Below are 18,891 nucleotides of genomic sequence, written 5' to 3'. Positions count from 1 at the left end.
TGTCTAGAAAAGTTCTCTGATTTATTGTTTTGTTTTGCTTTTATTTTATGTTGCCCTGAGCAGAGCTTTTGGAACGGTGGCTGATATTTTGTTTAAAGTCATAAATAAAATATATCCCTTATGCAAAAATAGAAATAGAAATAGAAATAGAAATAGAAATAGAAAGAGAGAGGGAGGGAGGGAGAGAGAGAGCAATATGATGAGAGAGAGAGAGAGAAGCAAAAAAAATGCAGATCAGGAAAGTATTAAGGTTTTCCTATGTATTTTCTCACTACATACCCATAAACACATTTTCTTTCCATACATTATAAGTTGTCAATGCTTGTGGTGACTACTTTTAAAGTCTAAACTAGTTTGGGACCAGGTTATTTTAACACACTCTTTTAACAGCTCTACAGCGGTTTGGGTCCTATGGTTGACCTAAGGATTTATCAGCTTGATTGGTGGAAGAAAAAGGGCTTTTTCCATGGTGGTCATAACCTTTTGGATGATTGATTGATTTTTATTAATATGTCATATTTAGAAAGAGCCCAACTTTCTCATAGGAGTTTTCCCATGTGATGGGTACTTAGCTTAAAAAACTTACTTAATGATTTTCAGTCCACGTTTAACTAAAACAATGGTGCTGTGTTCACTAGCTATTACCTGGTATGGATCCAAGTCATTATATTGTGTATCTTCATTTTATCCATGTGCATGGGGCAGGATGCACACAGTTCCTTCTATATTATCCTTATCCGTGTTTGTGTAGACGAGTTCCTGTTCTGTTTCATTTGCATATATTTATTTTATCTGGTTAGTGACCAAAATAAACATCATATTATATCCTGACAAAAGCCTTGTAAGCGGATCTATGATATTGCAGTGTCCATAAGATGATAGCAATGCATCCAGATCTATGCAGCCTAAATCTGATTGGCCTATTTGTGCGAGGAAGTTCATCATTTTGAAGAGGAAAATTTGTCACTAGGAAGAGGAAGTGACAAATTTTAAAAGGCATAAACAGTTCATAAAACCGCCTGCTCTGTTAGTTAAAAAACATGCTGCTGGATTCCCTCCGATTTAGAAATAATTTTGAGTAAGGTGCAGTGGCTCAATTCAATGTAACCTTGCTTAGCATAAATCTCAGCTGCTGTGGAATATAAGCTATCATTTAAAGCTTAATATTACATGTGATACAGGTCACTGTGGTTTGCCTAATCATAGTTAAATTTGAGTAAAATACAACCTTAAATCAACTAATGCTTTGAGGTCAAGCAGGAAGCTCAAATTACATTCCCCAAAAAGATAATGCAAGCTGTTTCCATACTATTGCCAAAATACTATATGGACATGTCAATTTGATTACCAGGATCGATCCCAGGTGATCACATTATTTATTTATTTTATTTTATTTTATTTAATCGTATTTATATACCGCCCTATCTCCCGAAGGACTTCCCGAAAATTTCTTATTTCCTATCTCCAATATCGCAATAATAAATGTAAGGAAAAGGAAGCAGTTTTTAAAAAGCTGGATAAAACCAACTGTCCCAACTCTAAAAGGTCCAAAAACATGAAATAGTCTTTGGCTAACAAAAAAGGGACAAAAAGCAAAAAGTAACAAGGTGCTCTGTAAAAATAAAAAAAATAAAAAAAGGAGGAGGTAGAGGAACATGCAAGTATCACAAGGCAAAACATCCTTCACATGGTTTACTTTAAGCCTTTTTCTATGCCAATTACATATATTCCACTGGAATGCAGTCTGACTTGTCGTTTATAGTTTCTATACAATTGGAATAACCCTGACGATTACTAGGTGACAGCAAAGAAATACAGAAAACTAACTTTTGCTTCTGTCTGGTGTCTGTCTGGAGTTTTGTAATCTAGATCTGAAAAGCCTGGCCCTGAGGCTCCATCAGAATGTGCCTCAACTGGTTATCCCTACACTTCCTTGCCTTCTCCGCAAAGAAATCAGAGACTCTCCTGAAGAACATTTCAGGAAAGGATCCTTCGGGGAGATTCCTAATAGGAGGGACAAAGTAAAAAGAAGCCTCAGCTGGAATGCAGTAGGCAAATGCAGTAGGAAAAGGCAAAAGATTTATACGATCTGAAGAGAAACCAGAGTATTTCTTTTTGTAAAACTTTTCAAATAAAAAAAGAAAATGCAGTAGAAAGAGCTGAAACCCCAGCTTTTCATCGCAAAATAGGTCTGAATGGTATCTTTTCAGGAAGGGGCAAGTCGAGGATTTTTCCTTTCAGAGTCAGGATCCAATTGATGCAATGGTAGAGGATTTGCAAAAGTTGGCTGCAATTGTAGGGAGTGGACATGTGACCTTATTTATAGACTTTTAAATAAAGGCATCCTCTATTTGAAGGGCTGCCCAAATCACACCAATAATTTATAAGTGTAGTGTATTTTCATCTAGATTGTATGCTTTTACCTTTACTCTAGCATTTGTGTATTTTTAAGACACATCTCTGTCTCCCTCCCCCTTTGTGGTGCAGATTTATTTTATTCAGTGTGTGTGTTTGTGTGTGTGTGATGTGAAGTAGCAATACTACTCTATTTTATGCAAAGTAGTGTTTTATTTAAAATATCCAAGCAGAGGCTTTGGCAACAAGTGATGAACCACTCGCCTGTATTGAATTCTGCCCTGAACCAGCAAGTTAATCATTTTGAAGAGGAAAATTTGTCACTAGGAAGAGGAAGTGACAAATTTTAAAAGGCATAAACAGTTCATAAAACCGCCTGCTCTGTTAGTTAAAAAACATGCTGCTGGATTCCCTCCGATTTAGAAATAATTTTGAGTAAGGTGCAGTGGCTCAATTCAATGTAACCTTGCTTAGCATAAATCTCAGCTGCTGTGGAATATAAGCTATCATTTAAAGCTTAATATTACATGTGATACAGGTCACTGTGGTTTGCCTAATCATAGTTAAATTTGAGTAAAATACAACCTTAAATCAACTAATGCTTTGAGGTCAAGCAGGAAGCTCAAATTACATTCCCCAAAAAGATAATGCAAGCTGTTTCCATACTATTGCCAAAATACTATATGGACATGTCAATTTGATTACCAGGATCGATCCCAGGTGATCACATTATTTATTTATTTATTTATTTATTTATTTATTTATTTATTTATTATATTTGTATACCGCCCATCTCCCGAAGGACTTCGAAAATTTCTTATTTCCTATCTCCCATATCCCAATAATAAATGTAAGGAAAAGGAAGCAGTTTTTAAAAAGCTGGATAAAACCAACTGTCCCAACTCTAAAAGGTCCAAAAACATGAAATAGTCTTTGGCTAACAAAAAAGGGACAAAAAGCAAAAAGTAACAAGGTGCTCTGTAAAAATAAAAAAAATAAAAAAAGGAGGAGGTAGAGGAACATGCAAGTATCACAAGGCAAAACATCCTTCACATGGTTTACTTTAAGCCTTTTTCTATGCCAATTACATATATTCCACTGGAATGCAGTCTGACTTGTCGTTTATAGTTTCTATACAATTGGAATAACCCTGACGATTACTAGGTGACAGCAAAGAAATACAGAAAACTAACTTTTGCTTCTGTCTGGTGTCTGTCTGGAGTTTTGTAATCTAGATCTGAAAAGCCTGGCCCTGAGGCTCCATCAGAATGTGCCTCAACTGGTTATCCCTACACTTCCTTGCCTTCTCCGCAAAGAAATCAGAGACTCTCCTGAAGAACATTTCAGGAAAGGATCCTTCGGGGAGATTCCTAATAGGAGGGACAAAGTAAAAAGAAGCCTCAGCTGGAATGCAGTAGGCAAATGCAGTAGGAAAAGGCAAAAGATTTATACGATCTGAAGAGAAACCAGAGTATTTCTTTTTGTAAAACTTTTCAAATAAAAAAAGAAAATGCAGTAGAAAGAGCTGAAACCCCAGCTTTTCATCGCAAAATAGGTCTGAATGGTATCTTTTCAGGAAGGGGCAAGTCGAGGATTTTTCCTTTCAGAGTCAGGATCCAATTGATGCAATGGTAGAGGATTTGCAAAAGTTGGCTGCAATTGTAGGGAGTGGACATGTGACCTTATTTATAGACTTTTAAATAAAGGCATCCTCTATTTGAAGGGCTGCCCAAATCACACCAATAATTTATAAGTGTAGTGTATTTTCATCTAGATTGTATGCTTTTACCTTTACTCTAGCATATGTGTATTTTTAAGACACATCTCTGTCTCCCTCCCCCTTTGTGGTGCAGATTTATTTTATTCAGTGTGTGTGTTTGTGTGTGTGTGATGTGAAGTAGCAATACTACTCTATTTTATGCAAAGTAGTGTTTTATTTAAAATATCCAAGCAGAGGCTTTGGCAACAAGTGATGAACCACTCGCCTGTATTGAATTCTGCCCTGAACCAGCAAGTTAATTTTTAGTATTTGACACGTCAGGCAGAAGAGGGCATAGTTGTTAGCTAATCAGACACAAATAAAACAATGTCTTTCCCTTTAATATTAGTCTCTTATATATAAAAATCAGCTACTGATGGTTTTTCTGACCTCTAAATGATTTTAAGAGGAAAAAGGCTGCTAGATAAAGTAAGAGTCCAGTCAAAAGGCATAGGGAGGTTGGGGGGGAGAAAGTATTATGTCCTTCTTTTGTTTTAGGCATCTGTTGTTCTTTATATATGATTGGGGAAGAATCATGTTTAAAAGCACAGGTCTGCCACCATGCCATGCAGTTGGGTCTGCAGGCTATGCGCTGAATTGTCTAGAAAAGTTCTCTGATTTATTGTTTTGTTTTGCTTTTATTTTATGTTGCCCTGAGCAGAGCTTTTGGAACGGTGGCTGATATTTTGTTTAAAGTCATAAATAAAATATATCCCTTATGCAAAAATAGAAATAGAAATAGAGAAATAGAAATAGAGAAATAGAAAGAGAGAGAGAGAGAGAGAGAGAGAGAGAGAGAGAGAGAGAGAGAGAGAGAGAAGCAAAAAAAATGCAGATCAGGAAAGTATTAAGGTTTTCCTATGTATTTTCTCACTACATACCCATAAACACATTTTCTTTCCATACATTATAAGTTGTCAATGCTTGTGGTGACTACTTTTAAAGTCTAAACTAGTTTGGGACCAGGTTATTTTAACACACTCTTTTAACAGCTCTACAGCGGTTTGGGTCCTATGGTTGACCTAAGGATTTATCAGCTTGATTGGTGGAAGAAAAAGGGCTTTTTCCATGGTGGTCATAACCTTTTGGATGATTGATTGATTTTTATTAATATGTCATATTTAGAAAGAGCCCAACTTTCTCATAGGAGTTTTCCCATGTGATGGGTACTTAGCTTAAAAAACTTACTTAATGATTTTCAGTCCACGTTTAACTAAAACAATGGTGCTGTGTTCACTAGCTATTACCTGGTATGGATCCAAGTCATTATATTGTGTATCTTCATTTTATCCATGTGCATGGGGCAGGATGCACACAGTTCCTTCTATATTATCCTTATCCGTGTTTGTGTAGACGAGTTCCTGTTCTGTTTCATTTGCATATATTTATTTTATCTGGTTAGTGACCAAAATAAACATCATATTATATCCTGACAAAAGCCTTGTAAGCGGATCTATGATATTGCAGTGTCCATAAGATGATAGCAATGCATCCAGATCTATGCAGCCTAAATCTGATTGGCCTATTTGTAAGCGAGGAAGTTCATCATTTTGAAGAGGAAAATTTGTCACTAGGAAGAGGAAGTGACAAATTTTAAAAGGCATAAACAGTTCATAAAACCGCCTGCTCTGTTAGTTAAAAAACATGCTGCTGGATTCCCTCCGATTTAGAAATAATTTTGAGTAAGGTGCAGTGGCTCAATTCAATGTAACCTTGCTTAGCATAAATCTCAGCTGCTGTGGAATATAAGCTATCATTTAAAGCTTAATATTACATGTGATACAGGTCACTGTGGTTTGCCTAATCATAGTTAAATTTGAGTAAAATACAACCTTAAATCAACTAATGCTTTGAGGTCAAGCAGGAAGCTCAAATTACATTCCCCAAAAAGATAATGCAAGCTGTTTCCATACTATTGCCAAAATACTATATGGACATGTCAATTTGATTACCAGGATCGATCCCAGGTGATCACATTATTTATTTATTTATTTATTTATTATATTTGTATACCGCCCATCTCCCGAAGGACTCAGGGCGGTTCACAGCCAATAAAACAACAGAAAATATATAATACATATAAAACAGCAAAAAAGAATAGAAAATTAATTCAATTGATGGCCTAAAACTTTTAAATACAAATTTAAAACCCGTTTAAAACTCCTGATTTAAAACCCCAATTTAAAACTACGTTCACGCTAGTCCTGCTCTTCGAAACAGCAACGTCTTCAGCTCGCGGCGGAAGGACCTGAGGTCGGGGAGTTGACGAAGCCCCAGAGGGAGCTCGTTCCAGAGGGTAGGAGCCCCCACAGAGAAGGCCCTCCCCCTGGAGGTCGCCAGCCGACATTGTTTAGCTGATGGAATCCGAAGGAGGCCCTCTCTGTGAGAGTGCACTGGTCGGTGAAAGGCTAATGGTGGCAGTAGGCGGTCCCGTAAATATCCCAGCCCTAAGCCATGGAGCGCTTTAAAGATGATAACAAGTACCTTGAAGTGAACCCGGAAGACCACCGGGAGCCAGTGCAGATTACGCAGGAGGGGTGTTACATGGGAGCCACAAGGAGCTCCCTCTATCACCCGCGCAGCCGCATTCTGGACCAGTTGGAGTTTCCGGTTACCCTTCAAGGGGAGCCCCATGTAGAGAGCATTACAGTAGTCCAGGCGGGATGTAACAAGGGCATGAGCGACCGTGCATAAGGAAGCCCGATCCAGAAAGGGGCGTAACTGGCGTATCAGGCGAACCTGATGAAAAGCTTGATGAAAAACATTAAGTCATGATTGACTACAGTAGACTATCTTTAAATCAGATTGAGAAATTAAAGATTGATTTCTATAACCTTCCATCTACCATCCAAATGTTTCTTTTTAAATGCTTTGACTCAACAAAGCAGACTATAAAATACCTATTAAAAGTTCCAAGAAAGTGCAGAATTCTATGTACTTAAGGCTTCCTTTATTAATATTTCCTCTTTGAGGATGTTTGCATATAACTTTTGTTATGTATGGGAGGCAACAACTGTCCTATTCATGGAATTAATATTTCATTTTTTCATTAGAATTTTACGCTGTGGGATATTTAATTCCTTTAACTAGTCTGTGCTCTGCTGAAGTTTGCTTCATTGTTTGTTTTAAAGAATGATGGCATTGCCTTTTTAAATGGCACAATGCATTGTTAACTGCCAGACAAATGTAAAACATATTCCTCTTTTAAAATTTTATGGGGTATTAATAACACTGAGTTACAGTAGCATTAATTTTTAAGCTGAACTCCCCATTGATTTCAACAAGGAGTATTTAAAATCAATAACTACTGTTGATGAGAGGAATGTTGTTCTCTCTCTTTTTTTCCCTCTCAAGTCAACAGATCAAAAGATCAAATTTAGTCCTAACTCTAAGTCCAGAGGTGAAATGCTACTGGTTCGGACCACTTCAGCCGAACCAGTAGCAATGGCGGCAGGCGGTTCAGAGAACCGGTAGCGATGGCAGTGCGAGGCTCCGCCCACCCACCCAGTCGTAGTTACTTCCTGGTTTTAACTAGGAAATAATCTGTTTTTTACCCTCTGCACATGGGCAGAAGAGATTGCACATGCGCAGAGGGTCCGCGCGCAGCACGTGCACTTTCAAACCAGTAGGGAAGGAAAGTAGATTTCACCCCTGCCTAAGTCCATTGCATGAAGAACTGGCCAAATGTTAACTTTCTGAACATACAACCAGGTCTAAAATTCTGAAATTTCTGCTAAAAAAAAAAAAAGGAACAGGCTTTACTCCATTATTATCTTTAGCATCAGTGTTAATACTTAGTCCTATTCAACTGATTTTCAATTGGAAGCAATTTGATGCTTTGATGAAGACTGCCTTCATTCTATGTTAATGGAACAAGTTATACTTTTATTGATTTTTTTTTTCTTCCGTTCAATCATGTCTAATTCCCAGAGCGTGCCTGGACAAGTCCCTTCAGGCAAGTGGTTTGCCATCACCTCTTTCCTAGGGCTGAGAGAAAATGACTGGCCCAAGGTCACCCAGTTGGCTTTATGCCCAGGGATATTCTAGAACTCACTCTCCTGGTTTCTAGCCTTGTGCCTTAAACACTACCCCAAATTGACTCTCTACTTATTATTGATGATGTAGTCTAAATACTCAGTCCAAATTAATGGAATTGTTACGGCAAGGGTAGAGATATAAAGGAGAGCTTATGAGAGATGTTTCATATTGTTGTGCAATAATAAAGCACTCTCTTTGCATACGAGGCTGATTTTATAAAGGTTTGCAAATATTTGTTTTCTTGATAATCTGTAATGAATAAAAATGTATCAAGTGATCAGGCAGCTAGGTTTTACAGATTACTCTTTTGAGCCTAGGAAAACTATATGTGGATTGGCAAGGCTAGTACTTTTTAAGAGTTTATTCACAATTCTTACATTAAAAACTATCGGATAAATAGGTCTACTTTCTTTGAATTGTCATAAACTGTGGATGATGGGAATTATATTGTACTATTCACAAGGAAGAAATGAAATGAAGACAATTAGCTTGAAGTGCTTGCACCAGTAATGGTGTGAAAATGACCAATGTATATGTCAAGGAAATGATGTTCAACCACTTGTTGAAAATACCTGTATTTTCTTGATCCGAATCAAAAAATCAAAATCTTCCATTGTCTTACAACCAAGGTGTGCCCACCGATTTGTCTGAGGCATGTTATGCCAAGGTAAGATTAGAGGCAAGAGCCTTCCCAGTTCCAACTGGTCACTTGAGGCTGCTGTAGGCACACCTCCTCTCTGATTCCAGGCCAATGATTTTCAAGGTCAGTTGACTTTGGGCAGAAGCCTCAGGGCTCTCCTCCCAAGCCCAAAAGGCACCTTTCTCTTACTCTCCTCCCAAATTATGGATGGGAGGAGGCAGTGCAGGCACCCAAAAGACTCAGTTCTTCCCATAGAGAAGAGAAGTAGGGTATTCCAGTCATTTCTCTAATCCTATGGAGATTAGAACAGAGAACTGGTGGCAAGAAAATTGTTTTTCCTCACTTCTCTCCCTACTCTCATTGTCTTCCCATGGATTGGACAAAAAACGTTTTTTCATGGGCTGGCAGGCAGAGTCCTTTCTCCATTTCCACTCCCTCAGAGGAAGGGAATTAGAGGAAGAAGCAGCTCTTTAAGCAGAATGTGCTCATCCTCTTCTGCAGCCCCCAAACCCCAGGGTGACCTATTTATATGGGTGTCCAGAAGCTTCCCCAGAAGACTTGTGGGCAAGTGTCAAGGTGGCTGTGATGCAGTTGTCCAGCCCCTCCAAGGAATGCTTTCAACGCCCCTTTACTCTATCAGGGAAAACGGAGGGGAGCGGTCCCACTTTTGCTGTGACTCAGAGAAACAGGCGGAGAGAAAAGAATGGAAACAATCTCTAAAGAATCACAAAGGTACTTTTTTCAGGAGGCAACTGGACTTTGTTTTTGTTTTTTTTCTTTGAAGACTTTTCGCTTCTCATCCAAGAAGCTTCTTCAATTGCCTCCTGAAAAAGTACCTTTGGGACAGTCATGGCCTGGGTGACTAAGAATCTCCATAAATCTCTAAAGAGGCTTCTTTGGGGCCAGCCAAGTCTCCTGTTCCCATGGAGCGACCTCTCTGTGAAATCGAAGACTCACGGAGCCAAGCACCAAAAAAAGAAGTGCTCCCCGCACCCCTGTGTGCAACGACGCTCCCATATTCCGGTTCGCGGCAGAGTCACGAAAGAAAAAAAAGGGGGGCTGGAAACGCGCTTTTTGATTCGGCGCACGGGCGCTATCCTGCCCTGTTGCCATGCCAAGAGCTTCCTCGCACCTCACCTGTAAAAAAAAAAAAACCTTCCCACGACACACACCGCAACAGCGCCACGCACGTTTTTGAGGGACAAAAAAAAACCAAAACCAAAAAAAAACCAGGCCCATTTCGCGAACCGCGCGTTTCCACAAGTCGCGGCGTTGGACGCCAAAAGCGGCTTCGCGCTCTTATTCCCCTGTATTGGCCCGTTCACAAGAAGTCCAAAAGGGGGACCGTTTCCTCACGTCGAGCTGCGCAAAACGGAGAAACCCCCCCCCACCCCCCAGGGGCTGTAATGGGAACATCGCACCGCTTCCCCCCCCCCACCATCCCCCGCCACCGAGCCGACTTTTAAGGCGGTTTGTGTTGCAGTGTGAGCTCCCCATATTGCGAAGTCTACGTTTGTGGCGAGTCTCAAGTTGTGTTTCCCCTGAAGTGAGACGTTCCTGCCCAAGTCCCGCTATATGGGATCCTAGGAGGAAACAAACCAACCGGGGACTTTTGGTGACCTTAAGCGAATACAAGTGAGCGAGGGGCGGCACGGGACCACACCCGGAGTGGTGTGTGTGTGTGTGTGTGTGTGTGTGTGTAGACCCCGATGGGAGGACCGCGCAGCCCTCGCCCTCCGGCGCACTAATCAGAGGGGCGGAGAAGGTTCTCCGGTCCCAAGGAAGAGAAAAACGGGATAGAGCGGACCGGGCAGCGGCGCCGCCACCCTCCTCCTCCAGCCCGTCCAGGCTTCTGTCGCGGCTCAGCTTGTTTCGGAGCTGAGTTAACGAAGCCCCGTCTCCTCTCCGCCTTCCCTGCGTTTCGCCCCCCCCCCCAACCCCCCTCATCCGCGCGCCTCCTCCATCCCCTCCCCACCCCACCTACCTCTCCCTTCCCCTTCATTCCTTTGTCTTCTTCGCGATTGGCAGGTTTTATTATTCCGCCTGAACAAGCTGCGGGAGGATTGGGCGAGGCGCCGTGACGCGAGGGGCCGAGCCGCGAGCAGTTGGGATTTTGCTCTGTCAGTAACACATGGGCAAGAGCGGCGCAGAGAAGCTGCGAGGGCGCTAGCGAGAGGGGCCTCCTTTGCACGTCCTGCCGCCGCCGTCGTTGCCGCCGCCGCCACCTCCGCGGCTCCCGCTCGGCGGAGCAGCAGCAGCACAGGAGGAAGAGAAGCAGCCGCGGCAACAGCAGCCGCGGCGGTTGTCCCTGCTCTCTCTGCGCTCCGTTCTCCGTCTCCTTTCCTCCGCTCCCCCAGGACCTTAGTTGGTGGGCATCGAAGAGCCGCTTTTCGGGCAAAGCCGCCGGAGCTCTCGCAGGGCTGGAGGAGGAAGAGGTGTCGGCGGCGGAAAAGGGGCCGTGGGGGAAGAGAGAGCGGGCGCGCGCGCGCTCCGAAGTGCGGCCAACCTCTGCCAAAACTTAACCCAGCGATTGCAGCAGCAGCAGGCGGCGGCGGCGAAGGCGCCCGCGCTCGCTTTCGGCAGCCGCGAAGAAGCTCTCGGTTGCGGCTCCCTTCGAGGGGAAGCCTCGGCGCTCGAAGGAAAAGGAAGAAGAAGAAGGAGGAGGAGGCAGGGCTGTTAAGCAAGCCTTTCCCCGGACATTTGCCCCCTTCTCCCTCCCCCGCAACCCCGCTCTCCCTGCTGGTGCTGCTGCTGCTGCTTCTCCTAGCCGTGGGGCCGGAGATTCTCCCGGGCTTGAGAATCTCGCCCAGCACAAGCTTTCGGGGGTGGCTTTTCCGAAGAAGCGGCGACAGATCCCCCCTCCTTCCTCGGGCGAGAAAGCCTTTCAGTCTCCCGAGCGCTCTCCTGACGCCTCCGCCACGTTATCCACGGCCTCTTGCACCATAGAGGGAAAACAGGTAAGACTGGGGGGGTAAGAGGGGGGGCGCCTCTTTTTTTTTTTTTTTTGGAGCCGGGCTGTTAATTTGGACCGGTTCCCAATCGGGCCCCTTCCCTTCCCTCCCCACCCCCCCCCGCTTCGTCTCCTCCCTTCCCCATCCCGATCCGGAACTGGAAGTCATCGCGCCAGCCTTCTCTGCTCGGGACCCGCCGAGGGCTGCTTGCCTTGCGAGCGGAGCTGTGGCCGGGGCTGCCCAGCGGCGGCGTCGCGGGGGAAGGGAGGGGAGGAAAAAAAAAAAAGCGCCTTGCCCCGAGCGCGCAACGCTTCCCCTTTGCCCGAATCCGCCTGCGAGTCCCGGAGAAGCTGGGAGGAGGATCGTTACCCACTTTCTTTGTAGTCAAATGTTATTTTGAAACAGTGGCAGGTCTGGCTGGGGTTGCGGGGGGGGGGAGGTTGGGGGAGACTCTGAAGTGAGCTGGGTGTGTGTGTGTGTTATCCCTCTTTCTTCCTCTCCCTCCTTTTTTGTTAGCGAGAAATCTTGATGAATCAACCTAATTAAAACCAAAGCCGTGAATTAAGCATCTCCGGGGTTTTTTTTGGTTTTTTTTGCACAACAAATTGCAAAGCTTCTACGTTCGTTCCTCCCTCGGTCTCCATTAAAATCACCAGAGACGTTGTTAAAAAGAGGGAGGGTGTGTTTTGCCTCTAGCTGCCAGCTCTCTCTCTTTCTCTCTCTCTTCCCCCCCCCCTTTTTTTTTGTTTCATTGCCTCTGTTCCGGGACCTAAATTGCTTAGCTGTGTAATTACCAGAGTAAGCCTATTTAACTTAAAAGCTTTTCTTCTCTTTCTCTGTCACCCCTCCAATTCCAAATGAAACTTGAGGAGGACCTGTCCTTAGTTATCAGAGAGTCACTTTCTGGTCAGTCCTCCTGATTTGGCCTCTTTTAGATTTAATCAGCATTAAGGTATTGCCTGTCCTTAAGAGCTTTAAGCTTAATGGGGTTACTGGACGCTTCTGTCCCTGTAACGTTTCCTTTATATATAATATTTACCTTTCAAAGCAGATTGGCGGGGTGCGTGTGTGTGAGAGCAAATTGGTGGGGTTTCTGTTTGTCTGCCTAAACAGACAATCTCCATGGGGTTTATATAATTTGAAATCTGTTTGTTTTAAATAAAAGTAAGAAATGCAGATTCATATTGCTGGAAGTAGTAACAAAAGGCCATTCCGTGAGTTAAATGCATCAGAAATCAATTTACATAAAGGTATATGGTGCATTCAGAGAAATGCAATGCTAATGGCTTTTAGAGTGGTTCTCTTTCCCAAGTCTTGGGGTTTTTAGTTACAGTCTTAATTGGTGCAGTTCTCAGTCTGGTTTATTGTGTGGTCATCTGAAACACATGATCAGGAGTTATTTTGAAGGAAATCCTGTTTGTTTTATTCTTTTTTTAATGGTCTATTTTAAGGTACCTGAAGCTGCTGTTGTAGTGAAGTTAGGCAAGTGGCAAGAAAGTTTGCACTCTTTTTCCCTTGGGGAGGGGAGTCTTATTAAATAAATAGATGCCTTAGGTTGAGCAAGTACAGCTTAGGAAGAACAAAGGCAAAATGGGCTGTTAAATTGGCAGTAAATAACTTGATATTTTATTACAGAAATGACAGAAGGGGCACTCCTATTTTGGCTACTGGAGCAAATTAATCTGTTTGGAATAAGCTTTATGAATTGGTTCTATTATTAATCTCTCCATTGCCCTGCTTTTAGAAGTGTTTATTAGAAAGCAACAAACACATTTCTGTGTGAGTGTGTGTACACAATCTTTAAACAAAAACAGCAATTTTATAAACAGCTATGCTTAGCTGTTTCCTAGTGGGGCATACTTGAATAATCTATACCTCTGCTATTACCACAAAAAGTTTTTTTCTTTTTTAGGGCAACAAAGCGTTTAGCATTTAAATTGCTGATCAAGGGCAGATTAGCAAAACAAAGGTAGATTGTTTTTGTATAGGAAGTTAACAGGCTTCTTAAAGTTTAGTGATCCATTTTTTTTTTTTCAGGAGGTGGGGCTCCACTGCATTTGATCTTTTTTAGAACAAATACATTAGGACAATCATGGTTGGGAGCCCCTGAAGATAACAATGGCAAGAAAAAGGAGACCTTGAAAAACCAGTTTCACAACTTTCTAGATTTTTTCAAAAGATTACTTTCCTACCTAGAACTAAACAATTTCCTGAACTCTTCTCAACATGAGAAGTACTACAGCCATGCTTTGCAAGAATTGTAATTCGTGCTCTTCTAACTGGTTTTTCTGCCCTTCTAGTTTTAGTGGTGTAGGCCCCAACCATTTATATCTGGGAGGGCCAAGTAGACTGTGCGACTCCAGGTGTGTGTACTTTCTTGGCAACAAACAAAGCGGAGGTCACTCTAAGTTTGACAGGACCATTGCGAGCTAAAACTGTCACTGGGCACCACTAGCCAACTTGGAAGGGACGTGGCTAATTAACCCAGAACAAAGACTTGGAAAAGTAAACAAGTTGCTGTTCCCCATCTTTGTGTCCTCTCTCCCTTCTCCCCCTAGGAAGTGCTGCATTAAGCAAGCAAATTGCACGGGTGTTTTCCTGAATTGTTTGCCTGAAAATTAACCCGCTCTTCTCTCCCTCCCTTCCTTCCTTCCTCCCTTCCTTTCCTTCCCTCCTTCCTTTTTTTTTTCCCTATCCAGACCATGGTGAACCCAGGCAGCAGCTCGCAACCGCCCCCTGTCACCAGTGGCTCCCTCTCATGGAAAAGATGTGCAGGCTGCGGGGGAAAGATTGCTGATCGCTTCTTGCTCTATGCCATGGATAGCTATTGGCACAGTCGGTGCCTGAAGTGTTCCTGTTGCCAAGCCCAGCTGGGAGAAATCGGTACATCTTGTTACACGAAGAGTGGCATGATCCTGTGCAGAAATGACTATATCAGGTGAGCTGGGCAGAGGGAAAGAAGAAGATGCGCAGATACAAAAGAAAGTTTGAGCTAGAAATAACCCCATCTGTGTGTAGGTAGCAGTTCTATAACTAGAAGCCTGATTTTGTAAGGGCATGTCTTTTCCCGGAAAACAATAGAAAAGTTGAGGGAGATGTGAATAAATTAACTTTTGAGGTGTTCCTGAATTTTTAAGAATTCCAGCTCACAGTTAGCTGCTAAAACATATCTTGTGCAAGTAGAATTGGGTTTCTTTGCCACCTTAAAAAAAAAGGGATAAGAGCTAGCTGGGACTGTGAATGGATAAAGTAATGGTTCGCTGTGGTATTTTCAATAAAAGGTGTTTAAAAAGATGGTTTTTTTTAAAATATGTGCTGTAAAAGTGTTGATCAGCTGTTGATGTGGTGATACACACCCAACATTGTAGCCCATTAGTAATGTTTATGTTCATATTGCTGGAGGGCTTATTTTTCAGTAGCTCAGGAATACTGGATGTAGATGAATAAACAGTTAAATATCTGTAGTTACAAAAAAGCACTCGCCTCACTTTTTCAACATCAGTTTTGTTTTTCCTAATGCAAACTACTTTTTGATGCAATTAACAAAGAATTTTAAGAGGTCAGGTACCTATTTGGATCTTTTCAGGTGAACTTGAGCTCTTTCAAACTAATTTGAAAGGAGGCATTTTGAAGGATTACACATTTAATTTGAGTAAATGGCTTGATAGACTTGATGCACATGAATGCTTTGAGGGGGTGATCTAGTTCAGCAGCCAGTAATTAAACAGCCTCCTTTTCTCTCTCTCTCTCTTTTTCTCTCTCTCTAACATTCCCCCTCATTTTGGCATGGAAAAAATGTAAAAAAAGAAAGAAAGAAAGAAAGAAAGCGTATGGGGTATTGTCTCAGTTGTCTTTATTTTTGGACTTTATAGATTGTATTTACAAAAGTGTCTTAAGGGTGAAAGAACCAGGTTCATGGTTGAATATTTCCCTTATACTCCTGCCTCAGGAGTAGTGTTTGGCTATTAATATTTTAAACGCTTTACTGGTGGAATTTCCATTGGGCTGTAGTACTGTAGTACTACAAGTTGTAGTACTGTGCTGAATTTTGGCTCTCCTATAAGTGATATCTGAGTATAATGCACCAGAGAGATTTTTGCTTGCTTATAATTTATTGTTTATCCTTTTTTTTCCCCCGAGGGCACTTTCAGCCAGTTAAATAGAATGCAGGGGAAAATAAGTCATTAAAAGATTTTAGGCGGCTTCCAATATGAATTTTGCTAAGCATCTAGATTTTTAGAATAAATGGTAAAGCGCAAGTTTGTGCAAGCTTGCACAGATGTATTCTTGATCCTTGTCTGAAGCAACTACATAAGCGAGACATAATTCTAATTAAATAGAGCAGAACGTTTAGAGAAAGAGGTTTGTTTGAAGTGGAAAAATTGACACTACTGTTCAAATTCAATGAACAGTACAGATTTCGTCTCTTTCTACTAAAACCATCAAACAAACCTCTTATGATCACTACTAATTAAAAAGAGAAGTTCCCTACTGTATCCCTAAGGCAAGTTCAGACCAGCTTATTGGAATCTGTCCTTCAGGTTTTTGGTTTTTTTTTAATCTGGCCAAAAGATATTGCAGGTGTGGTTTCGGGTTGTTAAAACAGTGCTCTTTATCATCTGAAATTTGAACTGGTTTTATTCCATCAACCTGACTTTTCTATGGAACCAAGTAGTTTGCCAGGTAAAATGAAGATCAGGACATTTTAATGCATCAAGTATGTGCTGTGCTTCTGGAAATCTGTTCCATAGACAAAAGACTACTGATCTAAGATATATACAAAAGACCAGATTTTCCATTGGCATCCAAAACAAGTAAGTGAAAATCCTAGTCTGTCAAGAAATAGGATGAAACTATTTCATCAGCATTCGATCTGGTGGGTATGGTTTTTATAGGGGAAGGGCTAACAAGAGGTACTAGAAGAACAGTCCTCCAAAGTCCTCTTCTGTCATAAGGGCTATGTGCAGAAATTCCAACTATGATTTTAATTAGAGTTACAGTAGGATGCTTTCATTATAAAGCTGAGAGGAGAATTGATTATTCAGTTCTGAAATGAAAGCCTGTGACTGCTTTAAGACTGTGATAGGAGTAGATTTGCCTCCCCCCCTCCTTTTTTTTTAATCAAGGGGCTTTTACAGTGACTTTGAACTGTAGTTTTTCAAAACGGGGCTCAAAACAGCTTAAGGATGCATGTGTGCATGTGTAAAGGGATGGAAGTCCGTTGACTTTTTTTTCCCTGGCTCCTTAACTTGCAACCATAGTACTCTATTTGGGGGGGGGGGACTGGATAGGAGGCGGTAATGGGCAGCCCTCCCAGTCATGAGATTTTAGATAAAGCAGCAGCAGCAGTGTGGCAGTGAATCTGCACAATTAAGAGCTTTAATTAGTGTCTCCTCCATTTTCTTTTAGTTCTGATAGGTTTTATCTAATGAGATCTCATCCCTGGCTTAGATCTGCCTGGAATGACGTGTCCGAAATGAATGAGAGTGGTGTCGCAAACAAAACATTTAATTAACAAAATTGGCCTTGGAGAGAGCAAGAGAAGAGAATTGGCTAGGGTGGATTTGAAAAGTCTGATGGTGGGGAAGCGAAATAGACTTTTCTTAAAGGGCTAGTGCTTCAGCAGCCATCTCTACATTCACGGTTCCGTAATATAGTTTAATACGTCCTGTTTGGAATCTGTTGCTGGGGAGGGGTGAAGTTGGAAAAGGGTGCCTGGTTTCCCCCTTCTTTTATTGTTTTGCTTTAATTAAGGTTCAGATCAAATAGTCTTGTCCTTGGAGGGAATGGACTATTCAGCTTCTCCCATCTATCTAACCCTGCTAAGGCCCATGGAGTATTTGACATGCCAGGGCAGGCACTCGATCCCTATTTCAGCAGGCAAATGATACTCTATTTTCTCCTCACTGCTCATTGCCATTCACGTGGTTGTCCGCAGTATGAGCTATTTGAGGAGGGGAAGAAAAGCAAGGGAGCCGCCAGGCAGCCAGTTCATTTTTCTGGTAATCAACAGCAAGCTGCTATATTCAGGGAATGCTGTCCCTTTAATTGAACAGGCTAGGTAATTAAATGGCATTTTTCCAATAGGACGTGCTAGGTAAATCTAATAGTTGGTTATTTAATATCACTTTGAAGTCTGCCCACTCAAGCACAATGACAGCACAGGAGCATGTGAACTATTAGCTTGGAAAAAAAAATCCAGGATCTCAAAAATTAATTAAATCGCATGCAATTTAGGGGGAACGTTTATCTTGATTTGTCATAACAGAATTAATTCAAGGCCTCCAATTCACTTGGGGGCAGATCTGTTACTCTGAATTAACCAAGCGTAATTTGGCTGATTTTTTTTTCTTCTCTATTCCCCCCCCCTCACTCAATGCAGTACTTGCACATCCTCCTTCCTCCCCCTTTTTGGTATCTGTAGCCTTTGGTGCTTTTTAATGTGCTGGGACTATAGTTATGCTGAAGTACCTTTAATCAGTTTGGCTCCAGGCATCATTTTCTAGGTAACCTTTGTTCCATACAATACATGGAGGGCAGAATTTGGATGCAGCTGGAAAGCCAATGCCTTGGATCCATGGCTCTGGCTATGTCTTTCTGAGGAGAACTTTTGGGAGTAGTTGTCCTGCTGCTCCTTTCTGGGCAAGGGACAAAAGAGGTCATGAGCTATCAGTGCAGGGATGCTTTTATTCTACGTTTCTCATTTTTTTGTGTTAGTTTTTGTAATGTACTTGGAAAAGTACATGGCTACCTTTTTGAGCACCTGAGCTAGAAGAAGCTCCTTGATCTTACCCACTCGTTTGCGCTCCATTCCTACCTGCCCTGCTTTAAAAGTCCCAGTACCCGTGTGGATGGCGGTTGTGAAGAGAGGGCGGTTAATGCTGAGGTGGCTGTTCTTTTGTGGAATTCTTTCATCCATATATGCAACTTTGCAATGTTGGTGATTGATTTTGTTCTCCAAACGTTGAAATATTAACAACCTCCTTAGACTCCGGGACCCAAAGAGGGGAAACTGAAACCACTTCTGTCATTGCAATTAAAAAGTCCCCTGGCTTTAATTAGCCTGACCTGGGGTATCTCTCCCCCATTGCTGGAGTTAAAGGGGAAAAAAGAGGCCATTAAAGTCCATTCTGAGACTGATAGCTTCC

The 18,891-nt window shown here is 42.0% G+C and overlaps 1 protein-coding gene across 2 annotated transcripts in view; it reads left to right on the top strand.

The window, feature by feature from the left end:
- Positions 1-10,948: 10,948 nt before the first annotated feature.
- LMO4 (LIM domain only 4) overlaps positions 10,949-18,891 on the top strand; it is a 15,907-nt gene continuing 7,964 nt past the window's right edge. Inside the window, exons 1-2 of one of the 2 annotated variants that reach the window (XM_058176882.1) lie at positions 10,949-11,749; positions 14,443-14,681. In XM_058176882.1, the coding sequence (XP_058032865.1) occupies positions 14,446-14,681 (236 nt within the window). In that variant the 5' untranslated portion in view covers positions 10,949-11,749; positions 14,443-14,445. Of the gene's footprint in view, positions 11,750-11,975; positions 12,155-14,442; positions 14,682-18,891 lie in introns of those variants that run through there. The other variant, XM_058176883.1, reaches the window with a different exon arrangement.

The sequence above is a fragment of the Ahaetulla prasina genome, chromosome 3 (genome assembly GCF_028640845.1).
Source record: "Ahaetulla prasina isolate Xishuangbanna chromosome 3, ASM2864084v1, whole genome shotgun sequence".
Lineage (NCBI taxonomy): Eukaryota > Metazoa > Chordata > Lepidosauria > Squamata > Colubridae > Ahaetulla > Ahaetulla prasina.
Note: the sequence above shows the minus strand (reverse complement) of the source record. Positions and strands in the feature narration are given on the sequence as shown.